Raw genomic sequence first — 12,754 nt, forward strand, 5'->3', positions numbered from 1 at the left:
CAGTTTTTTCTACTGATATCATCTCCACAGCTTGTGTGTACCAGTCAGTATGAGTTCGACTATCAACATCTATCCATTTTTTTAATATGAACCTTTTTGTTATTATGCATATTGAAAGAAATGCATTTTTACGCTTTGATGACACGTTACTAAATTGATGTAGATCCCCAAGAATACGAGTTTGCAGTGTCATTGGGATATTTATATTAAGGACTGTGATTGCTTCTTTTGCTGTTTTCAACCATAACTCTTTTATTCTCTGACATTCCCACAATAAATGAACAAGAGTTGCCTCGGTTGCCCGACACTTCATACATAACTTGCTATCTACTACACCAATTTTAAACAGCTGAGAAGATGAAAAATACAATCTACCGGTATTCAATATCTTAAATTGAGTCAGCTTATCTTTAATGCTTCTAAAGGGCTTAATGGCATTTTTCCAAATATCATTCCATGATATGTCTCTTTCATCTAAAATGTTTAAGTCCATCATCCATTTCCCAACACATGCATCATTTGCATTTCTAGTGTGGTGTTCATTTATTATTCCATAAAATAGTTTAATTAATTTCTTAAATGTATCTTGATTAAAAAGTGCATCTTCCGGTTAATGGCTATTTAAAGACATACTTTCAGAGGATATGCATTTATTTACAGCGTGTTTTAAAGAGATACATTTAAAAAAATGATTTCTGGGTACATTGTATTGATCAACTAAATCATTGAACGGTTTAAAAGAGTTTTTTAAATAATATGATGAGGTTTAGTAATACCTCTGTCTTTCCATGTTGTCCATTTAACCACATTTTCATTAATTATGATATTAGGATTGTACCAAAGCGGTTGATTGACAGATGTCATTGACTTGATTCCTAGTATTTTCTGACACAGTTTTAGAATGTTAAAGGTGGCTTCTATTGGGCTCTGACTCAATTCATTAGGAATTTTTTTAATATGGGGACGGCGTGGCGAAGTTGGTAGAGTGGCCGTGCCAGCAATCGGAGGGTTGCTGGTTACTGGGGTTCAATCCCCACCTTCTACCATCCTAGTCACATCCGTTGTGTCCTTGGGCAAGACACTTCACCCTTGCTCCTGATGGCTGCTGGTTAGCGCCTTGCATGGCAGCTCCCGCCATCAGTGTGTGAATGTGTGTGTGAATGGGTGAATGTGGAAATACTGTCAAAGCGCTTTGAGTACCTTGAAGGTAGAAAAGCGCTATACAAGTATAACCCATTTATCATTTATAATATATTATAAACTCCCCACATCAATGTCCAAATTCATTAACATATTTGTTTCTATGTTGATCCAGTCCTTATCTGCAGAAGAATGGAATAAGTGGCTTGCTTGTTCACAACCGAAGGAGATGTAATAATGTAAGAAGTTTGGTAATTGTAGTCCTCCTTTATCTTGTGTACAAGACAACCTTAAATATGAACAACTGGCCTTCTTTCCACACCATATAAAATGTGATATCATTATATGTATTTTCTTAAACCAACTTTTATTAATTAGGACAGGCATCATTTTCAGTATATAATTATCTGCTGGCAGTATACTCATTTTTACTATGTTCACCCGACCCCAAAGTGATATTTGGAGACGTGACCAGCATTCCATTTTGGATTCTATCTTATTTTTTAAATGTTTAAGATTTAGATCTCTGCTTGTATAAAGGTTTGGTGTAATGTGTAGTCCTAGATATATGATTTCTGCCTCTTTCCATTTAATTTTGGAGTTCTGAACTTGTGATTTCTTGCAGTGTTTAAGTGGTAATATTTCACATTTGTCCCAATGGACTTTATACCCTGATAAACAGCCATATTCAGTGATGACATTATTGATATAGTGAAGAGAGGAGTTAACATGTGACAGGTAGAGAATTATGTCGTCACAATACATCGATAGCTTATTACACTGAGAGCCAATTGTTATACCATGAATATTATTTTCACTTCTTATTTTTGCAGCTAAGGGTTCAATAACCAAATTAAATAATAATCCAGATGCAGGACATCCCTGTTTTACTCCTCTTTTTAACGAAAAAGGTTCTGAAATATGATTATTAGTTTTGACTGATGCCATGGGCTTTGTATAAAGCATCTTAATCCATTGTATAAAATAATCTCCAAATCCAAATTTGCGTAATGTGCAAAACATAAATGACCAGTTTATGCGGTCGAATGCCTTCTCAGCATCAACAGTATATACTGCTGTGGGATAAGGGAGACTTCTGGCATAGTAAATAACAAACAATTTCCTTGTATTGTCTGAAGTTTGTCGACCTTCCATGAAGCCAGTTTGTATCATGAATCAATTTAAGTGGACGCCGACTTAAACAAGTTGAAAAACTTATTCGGGTGTTACCATTTAGTGGTCAATTGTACGGAATATGTACTTCACTGTGCAACCTACTAATAAAAGTCTCAATCAATGGTCAGTATGAATTAATTTTCCTATCACATTTGATAATCGTGTGGCTAAGATTTTTGCCAAGATTCAAAAGGATTCTCTATTCATTCAATACATAGGATTTCAGCAGGATCTACCCCAGTCTGCTGACATGCAAGCAGAGTAGTAGATTTTTGTAAAAAGCTTTTATAATTGTAAAGGACAATGTTTTATCAACTGATTGCAATAATGTAAATTTGTTTTAACTATTAAATGAACCAAAAATATGACTTATTTTATCTTTGTGAAAATATTGGACACAGTGTGTTGTCAAGCTTATGAGATGTGATGCAAGTGTAAGCCACTGTGACACTATTGTTCTTTTTTATTTTATTTATAAATGTCTAATGATAATGTCAATGAGGGATTTTTAATCACTGCTATGTTGAAATTGTAACTAATATTGATACTGTTGTTGATAATATTCATTTTTGTTACACTACTTTTGGTTTGTTCTGTGTCGTGTTTGTGTCTCCTCTCAATTGCTCCGTTTATTGCAGTTCTGAGTGTTGCTCGGTCGGGTTTGCTTTTGGAATTGGATTGCATTGTTATGGTATTGCTGTGTATTTTTTTGTTGGATTGATTAATTTAAAAAAAAAATATATATATATAAATATATATATATATTTTTAAATCCATCCATTTTCTACCGCTTATTCCCATCGATTTTTTAAAAATGAGAATCGATTCTGAATCGCACAACGTGAGAATCGCGATTCGAATTTGAATCGATTTTTTCCCACACCCCTAATTCTTAGTATTGGCAAAGGCGTTTCAACGATGGGAACAGTAATTAGTTAGATCACTTGTTACTGAAAAAAACAACGCCGTTAATATCAACACTGCTCAGCAAAGAGTCAAATAATATTTTCTTCAACTCTTAATATTTTTATAAGTTATTTTATTATGCTTCTATTGATAATAATTTACCACTAAACACGTGATTTGAAAAAAACATTTAAACGTTGCTAATTATACACAAAAACAAATAGCTCACCTCTCGTTTCTTTTTGTCAAAGTAGTTTTCATTGTGATTAAAGTGCAATGACTATAAAGCTGTAAACAGACAGACACAGACAGACACAGACAGACAGAGACAGACAGACAGACAGTACTTTATTGATGTAATTTATACTGTTTAAAGTTAAGCAGGACAGATGTCTGTTAAAGAAAGATCACATTTTTTCTTTTTCTTTTACCGTCATCATGCTTCGGTTGATGAATAAATGAAGAACTACACGAAGAAGCTACGACTGTTGTTCCTTGTGAAAATTTTGAAGGTATGTAATAATGGATTAGATTTATATAGCGCTTTTCTAGACACTCAAAGCGCTTCACAGAGAAGTGAGAGCCCATCATTCATTCACACCTGGTGGAGGTAAGCTACTTTCATAGCCACAGCTGCCCTGGGGTAGACTGATGGAAGCGTATGCTGCCAGTTTGCACCTACGGCCCCTCCGACCACCACCTATCATTCATCATTCATTCACCAGTGTGAGCGGCACTGGGGGCAAGGGTGAAGTGTCCTGCCCAAGGACACAACGGAAGCGATTAGGATGTCAAGAGGCAGGGAGCGAACCTGCAACCCTCAGGTTTCTGGCACGACCGCTCTACCCACTACTCCATGCCGCCCCGATAACGGTAATATTTTCATATTTGCAGGCTTTAAAGTTTTAGTATTTAAGTATTTTAGCCTAACATTAGCATGCGTTGCTAGATGGCTAACATTACAAACTAACATGTAATATATTATATAACTTGTGCAGAAATTGTGCATTTTTCTCTGGCCCTAAATGAGCAAGTCAGCATCTGAAATCCCTCACTTTGAAGGGCTAGATTCATACCCCTTACTTTGCGTTATGCCCACTACTCCTGCATGCAAAGAGTCATTGGGACACTACTACCTTCACGGGAATGCGCAAAATGTAGGGATAGGGCTAACAAGTAGGGTGGGGGTTGGGGGGATTGGGCTTTCGTGTTGCCAATCAAGCTATCCCTAGGTGCATGTCTTTTGAGGTGGGAGGGACCCACGCAGTCACTGGGAGAACATGCAAACTCCACACAGAAAGACCCAGAGCCCGAGAAACAAACGTAGGACCTTCTTAATTGTGACAGATGTTGATATTTATTCTAAAAGTATTTTTTTCCCACCCCCCGTAGAGCAGTGTTTTTCAACCACTGTGCCGCGGCACACTAGTGTGCCGTGAGAGATTATGCAGTTTCACCTATTTGGGTTAAAAATATTTTTTGCAAACCAGTAATTATAATCTGCAAATAATGTGCCGTTGTTGAGTGTCTGTGCGGTCTCGAGCTCGGCAGAGTAACCCATGTTATACCATACCATATCAGTAGGTGGAAGCCGGTAGGTAATTGCTTTGTAGATGTCGGGAACACGTCGTGTGAGACGACAACGGTTTGTCGTGATCACAATATAAGTTAAAGTACCAATGATTGTCACACACACACACTAGGTGTGGCGAATGCAGGCGACAGCGGGAGGCAATTATTTTGCACAAAAAAATATATTGATCATTTAGGTTTAAGAAATAACGAGAATAACGAGTGTGATTGGTAAATTAGTTTGAATTACCGGTAGTTTTTATTCTTACTTTGTGAAACAAAACACTCCTACACATTGCTTCTAATGTTTGAAGTTAGATTGTTTTTCGTCAACAAAAATGTGTCATACGGATCTTTATTGGGTAATGTTTTAATTTTTTTTATAATCATATTGAAAGTATTTCGTATCATTCGTTATTTGTTATTTCGTTAAACCCCCATTCAATGTGTGACATCAGATCTAGAGTTGGAAAAAAAAGACAAATACTGAAGTTTATTTTGGGAGAGTTACAAAAAACAAATGGCACCTACTAGATGGAATGATATATAAACTCATATATAAAATGGATGTATAGTTCCTTGAGACAATTATTCAACTCTTACCTCTGAAGAGCCCCCCTTGAAGACGCCACTGGTCCCTATAAGACAAGGTAAAATGTATTTAAAACATGAGCAACACGGGTTTTGCTTTAGGTTTGGAAAAACTGCTTAATGATCTGCTGGTTAATGAGCTATGCTATTTCCAGCATGGGCTGCTAATGACAATGAGGTCAATGATGAGCCTTCATGGCATTTACTAACTACTGCTTCTTCATACCAGCAGCTCGGCACAAATTGGAACTACTTTACCCTCCAGTTGCCTGCTCTAGATTCACAAAGTCCCTGAGGAAGTTTCTACAATTACCACCTCCCTTAGAAAATGTATTTCCTACTTCTGACTTCAGACACTATGAGCAGTCAGCTAGTAAAGACATGGATACATTGGCTAGGTTTTTAATGATTGTACTTTCTTCCTTTGCTTTTGACATTTTATGAAGAATGGTGCGATGCCGTGGAAGGCAAGTGTGACCCCAGGAACCATGCTTGATCAGTATCATGCAGTATCATGCTTCAAACCCCGCTTTGAAAAGCTGTACAAAACGTGCTAATTGTAGCAATAATCCTGATTTCCTCATTTTGATTTAAAAAAAAAAAAAAAAATCAGTACAAATGGTTTTTCATTTTTGTTTTGTAGGTTGAAGTATCAATCTTTGTTTTGTAGGTTAAAATGTTTCATATTATTTATGCTCATGGGTTAATGTTGATCAATTTAGATTTATTATTTGAGTAAATGTTTTTTTTCAGTATCAAAAGGTTTATGTCAACTAAAAAATGTTTAGTTTAAATAAAGATTTTTTTTTTTTTAAATTTCAGGCAAATTGATGCACTTTATATATTTTCTGATACAGACTGAACAAAACAATGTTAATAAAGTTATTCTCTGTTATATTTCATTTTGTCTTTTTTTGTTTTCTTTAATGTTAATAAAGATACAATGTTATGCAGAGGTGTACTTATAACAATTTTACAGACAAATGATGGTACGGTATTTATAGTCATGGCGGAGTGAGGTGGCGCAAAGTGTTTTCTTTTTACGGCGGGGGCATAGCAGAAAATAATTGAGAAGCACTGCTGTAGAGTATCACGCCCTTGACAATTACTACCATTCGCAGATAAAAAAAAACTTGACTCTAAAGTCAGAACAAAAGTTAAAACTGTTTTTGTGCATGAGCTCACAAGGGAACACTTTAGGAGAGGCGCCGCAGCATGATAAAGTAAACAAATTTTTCAAACCTTTTAAGTTAGTCACCTACAGAATTTTATGTTTAAAGTGGGGCTGTCAAAAATAACGAGTTAACTCATGTGATTATGACAAAAAATTACCGCATTAATCATGTATATGCACAGATTATTCAAGCAATTTATTTTGACTGTACTGGTTTTTGACCTCAACTAGGGCTGGGCGATATATTGAATATACAGTACTCGATATATCGCGGGTTTGTCTCTGTGCGATATAGAAAATGGCTATATCGTGATATTCGAGTATACGTTCTCACGCAGTTGCTTTTAGCTGCATTACACTACAGGCGTTTCTCACTCTATCTTGTCTCTCCTTCTCACAGAGACGTAAAACAAGCGCACCTTCTTACATACGTGACATATTGTCGCGCGTGCAACGTCTCACGGAGCAGAGAGGTAGCGGCATGGATAAAGTTAGCTGTAGTGCTAGCGGAGTGGTGCGAGTGGTAATACAAGAGAGAGAAGATGAGAATCTGGTAACAAATGAAGGAAGAATTAATTCCCAACAAAAACAGCACAGGGTCCATCGTCTGGGGGTTGTTTGGCTTCAAGCGGCAATATGTCGATTAGACAACCGTAATATGTCAAGTATGCCGCAAAAGCGTTGCTACAAAAAGTAGCACCACTGCTAATGTGTAGCGTCATTTGAAAAGTCACCTGCTAAAGCGTGATAAGTGCTTGAAACTCTGCATGTCAACATCTCCGTTTGGTGCCACACCCAACAAAATGCCAAAGCAACCATTTCCACATCAACACCGTATGAAAAGAATTGTCAACAACAGAAGGCGATAACATCCACAGGAACCTACCATATAGCGAAGGACGTACACTATTTGATTTCCTATTATGCAGCTAATTTTTATTTGATAGTTATTGAAATATATTGTGTGACATCATGCACAAAAGTGCACTTTTTTTGTTTTAAACTATAGTAGTGGCGTTCTGTACAAAAAGTGCACTTTAATTTAGTGTTGTTTTGATAAGTCATCTTAGTGACATCATGCACAGAAATGCACTAAAAGCTTGTTTTGAAATGTCTCTGACAATCTTGCACTTTCTGTTTTGAAATTTCATGAATGTTTGTGCCACTGCTAAATAACTGTTTAATAAATACAGTTTTGGTAAATTGACTTAGTTGTGATTTCCCTCTATGCATGAAAGTTTAAAATTAGCATATATTAATGCAGTATGAACAATAATGTTTTAATGTAGACTAGGGCTGCAACAACTCATCGATTAAATCGATTATAAAAATAGTTGCCGATTAATTTAGTCATCGATTCGTTGGATCTATGCTATGCGCATGCGCAGAGGCTTTTTAAAAAATAAAAATAATTTTTTTTTTTTTTTTTAAATAAACCTTTATTTATAAACTGCAACATGTACAAACAGCTGAGAAACGGTGCCAGTATGCTGTTTTTTTCCAATAAAATACTGGAAAGGATAGAAATGTAGTTTGTCTCTTTTATCCGATTATTAATCGATTAATCGAAGTAATAATCGACAGATTAATCGATTATCAAATTAATTGTTAGTTGCAGCCCTAATGTAGACACATAGAATTATCATACTGGTGTGATTATATGCATCAAGTGTTAATTCAGGCTAAGGCAAAATATCGAGATATATATCATGTATCGTGACATGGCCTAAAAATATCGAGATATTAATAAAAGGCCATATCGCCCAGCCTAACCTCAACCGTTACCTGAAAAACGGCGCGTGGGTTGTGTACAGACAGTGATGGCATCATTGCATACAAGATGAGTGAGCAGTCTCCAACTGAGTTTTGAACACATAAATGATGTGTATTCAAGCAAAACATTTTAAAAAATGTTAATGTATGCCATTCTGATAATAAAAATGCATGTGTCCAAATATTGGTGTCTTTTTTAAAAATGAATTTAAGTTATGCAAGCATGTAGTAACCTGTGATTAATCATGATGAATCCAAAATTCGAACATGCCATTAATCTGATTTTAAAAAAATTGACACCACTAGTTTAAGACAAAGCAAATACATAGATTTTTTAATTTCTATTCTGAGCAGAAAACTCCAGAAAATTACTTTTTAGGGAGTAGGAGAGGCCTTATTAAGGCTAGGTGTTTTTGGCTAAAATCTAAATCACGATTAATTGAACCTTTTCTTAATAACTAAAATAAACAAACACTGATAAAAAAACCCACTAATTTGCATGTTTTGCATTTCTTAGGCTTCACTGATAGTTTTGGTTTTAGTATTTTATCTGTTTTAACGGCTAAGCTAAGTGCTGAGCTCTGTAGAACTTGCACCTGGCTCGCTGACAACAAGCTATCCATCCACTTGGGTAAAACAGAATCCATCCTGTTTGGGTCCCACATCAAACTTAAGAGAGTCAATGACTTCACCATAAAAGTAGGTGACAGTGTCATCACCAGGACAGATGAGGTCACCTACCTAGGTTCCATTCTAGAGGCTAACCTTTCCTGTGACAAAATGGCAACCAAGGTAATCAAAAAGGTTAACCAACGAACGAGATTTCTCTACAGAATTTCCTCTCTGGTCAACAAAAGCACCTTGAGGATTCTGGCGGGAACTCTCGTTCAACCCTTTTTCGATTATGCATGCACCTCCTGGTACCCTAGCACCTCCAAAACCCTCAAATCTAAACTCCAAACATCTCAGAACAAGCTAGTCAGGTTACTTCTAGACCTCCACCCCAGATCCCACCTCACTCCTACCCACTTCTCTAAAGTGGGCTGGCTCAAGGTGGAGGACAGAGTTAAACAACTTGCACTGAGCCTAGTCTATAAAATCCGCTACACCTCCCTGATACCGAAGTACATGTCAAACTACTTCCTTAACGTAAATGACCGCCATAACCACAACACCAGGGGGTGCTCCACTAACCACGTTAAACCCAGATTCCGAACTAACAAAGGTCTTAACTCATTCTCTTTCTATGCCACATCAATGTGGAATGCGCTCCCAACAGGTATAAAAGAAAGGGCATCTCTATCCTCCTTCAAAACCGCAATAAAAGTTCACCTCCAGGCAGCTACAACCCTAAACTAACACCCTCCCCGGATTGCTAATAATCAAATGTAAACAATCAAATGCAGATACTTTTTCTTTTTCTTATGCCTTCTGATCTCTCTCTCTCTCTCTCTCTCCCTCTCTCTCTCTATGTCCACTACTTGATGTCCATATCCCCCCCCCATGCCCCCCTCCACACCCCTGATTGTAAATAATGTAAATAATTCAATGTGATTATCTTGTGTGATGACTGGATTATGATGATAGTATATATGATAGTATATATCTGTATCATGAATCAATTTAAGTGGACCCCAACTTAAACAAGTTGAAAAACTTATTCGGGTGTTACCATTTAGTGGTCAATTGTACGGAATATGTACTTCACTGTGCAACCTACTAATAAAAGTCTCAATCAATCAATCAATTATTTTAAATATTGTTTTGTACTGCAGCAGTTTAAGATTAATTAAAAAGAAAAGTGCGTAACAAATAAAATATATTATTTATTGGTGACAAATTTAGAAAGTTGACAAGTTTCTCAGAACGGATTATGGTCAACCTTCCAGGTGCCGTAGTTGTTTTGACAAAAATTCAGTGAATTCAAAGGAAGTAAATGTTCCGACACAATTGCATTACATAACAACGGTTCCGTTTAAACCTACAGTACTTTCTCGCCCACTCAGAGCACCACTAGCTTGTAACCAGTGGCAACAGCTACTTCAATGCAGCTGCAGCAGTGCTGCAGGTCAACACATGCTTAAAGGATCCTGGAAAGACTGTTCACCTGTAGGAACACTTGAGGCTGCATTCACCTAATCTAGAAAGAGTCGGGTACACCAACCCAAGTGACGTGTTCGTAAGACGAGTCCTCTGCTTGCGGTTAGCATGGTTACACACGGATAAACGACAGGCATCATTCTGCTATTGGTCCCTTTTGTTATGAAAGAGCATGTTTACGGGCCATGCAGTTTTTGTTCACGCATAGAAACACACTCATGCGAGTACCTCGTTGCAATGCTCGTCTCCAGAAATGTGTCCTAATATCTGTAAGGCAGAACACGGTCAAGCTAAAATGATTAAACAACAATATAAAATGGTACCTTGGTTTTAGTATGTCCTACGTTTTGTAGTATTCTGTTTTTGACATACATTTTCCCCCAAAAAATTGTACCGGTTTATATATACCACATCCATTCAACTTGTGGCCCACGGGCCACATGCGGCCCAGCAAAGCTTAACTTGGCCTGCCAAACATCACCCAAATGGCTTGATGAAACCATTCACATGAGGGTTGCTCTGTATGCAGTCCTATCGCTTCGCTGATAGATGCTGGGTGCCGCAGGGGGACAACAGCGAGGCATAAGTGTCACAATGAAGCAGCAAGAAGATAACTACTCATTCAAACCAAAAATGGCACTATCATACTTGCCAACCCTCCCAAATTTTCCGGGAGACTCCCGAAATTCAACGCCTCTCCCAAATTTCAGCCAGAGCTGGAGGCCACGCCCCATCCAGCTCCATGTGGACCTGAGTGAGGACAGCCTGTTTTCACGTCCGCTTTCCCACGATATAAACAGCGTGCCTGCCCAATCACTTATGACATCTACGGCTTTTAGAGAGTGCACAACTGCGCACACAACAAGTAGACGAAGCAGAAGAACGAGGAAGATACAGCCATGGCGACGCCGACGATGAGTAAGATGAAGAAATGCGCTTGTAAGTTCCAAAACGAATGGAAACAAGAATTTCAGTTTATCCACGACAGTTCGAAGGGGAAGGGGTATGCTGCCTGTAAATTTTGTAGAACAGACTTCTCCATTGAACACGGTGGCCGAACGGATATACTCACTCATGAACGGTCAGCGAAGCACAAAGCGGCAGCAGCGTAGCACAGCCCAGTATTATGGGCCACCTCGCTAAATGGAGACCCGAGGGTGTAACATATGCCGAGACAAAGATGGCTATGCTGATAACTGGAAGCAACATCCCGTTCTCATTTGCAGATGTCTTCAACAAATCCATGAAGGATATGTTCCCAGATTCAGAAATCGCTCGCCAGTACGCAAATGGCAAAACAAAGGCTACTCAAATAGTGAAAGGTAAGTGTTGTTGGGTTTTTTTAGTAAGTAAGCAGCAAGCACAGTACAGTTAGTAGAACAACTGGTGTTTTCATTACTGTGTATTTATATTTAGTATATAAGGCTGTGCTTCTGGCTGCAAAGCATTGCACTTTCAAGTACAACAATGAGTAGATGAGTGTTGTGTGTGTATATGTGTAAATAAATGAACACTGAAATTCAAGTATTTCTTTTATTTATATATATATATATATATATATATATATATATATATATATGAAATACTTGACTTGGTGAATTCTAGCTGTAAATATACTCCTCCCCTCTTAACCACGCCCCCAACTACGCCTCCTCGCCCCAACCACGCTCCCCCCTCAACCTCCCGAAATCGGAGGACTCAAGGTGGGCAAGTATGGGCACTATCAACCCTGAAAATATTTTTAAATACATTGAGAGAACCAGACTTTTAACAGGGACCAGACAACAATGTATGAATGAGCCATTGCTCCAGTCCTTGTTTCTTGTCGGACATGTTACGCGACGGACACAGTCATTACATTTCAATGCACTAAATTAGTCTGATTTCCCAAATAGTTAGGTTTTCTGTATTTTCACACCTACATGTGAAGTCCCAGTGTCCATGCACACAAATATGACTGTGGGTAATACACATGTGCCTATTGTACACTGGGGGGCACTCATTTCCTTTTAACATTGATAAAAGTATTTATTTTCCGGTTGACTTAAGACGTCACACTAGGCGCCTGTGGCACCTAACAAGTTGACAGCCTCGCTCTGTTGTGATGTCCCCTGTAATATTGACACAGATTAGAAATACAAAGTCTCTGATGGCTATGCTGATGTTAAATAGCAGACAGCGTCAAGAAATTATCTTAGATTGCGCTACGAACATGACGCTACTACCAAGAATGTATTGGGATTTTTTTTCGAAGGAATTTATGGATGGAGAATGATGTAAACAAAACTTTCGAATGTTTATACATCACTGTTACACTACAAT

At 37.7% G+C, this 12,754-nt stretch overlaps 1 protein-coding gene across 2 annotated transcripts in view; it reads right to left on the reverse strand.

Annotated features, from left to right (window-relative positions):
* Nucleotides 1-12,754, reverse strand: part of LOC133636191 (phosphatidylinositol 4-phosphate 5-kinase type-1 alpha-like) — a 106,698-nt gene that overhangs the window by 71,438 nt on the left and 22,506 nt on the right. For both annotated transcript variants that reach the window (XR_009822191.1, XM_062029958.1), the window contains exon 2: nt 5,398-5,432. Coding sequence is in view for 1 of the 2 variants with exons in the window: in XM_062029958.1 (XP_061885942.1) it covers nt 5,398-5,432 (35 nt within the window). In the remaining variant the exon portion in view is untranslated. The remainder of the gene's footprint in view (nt 1-5,397; nt 5,433-12,754) is intronic.

This window comes from Entelurus aequoreus, linkage group LG20, assembly GCF_033978785.1.
Source record: "Entelurus aequoreus isolate RoL-2023_Sb linkage group LG20, RoL_Eaeq_v1.1, whole genome shotgun sequence".
Classification (NCBI taxonomy): domain Eukaryota; kingdom Metazoa; phylum Chordata; class Actinopteri; order Syngnathiformes; family Syngnathidae; genus Entelurus; species Entelurus aequoreus.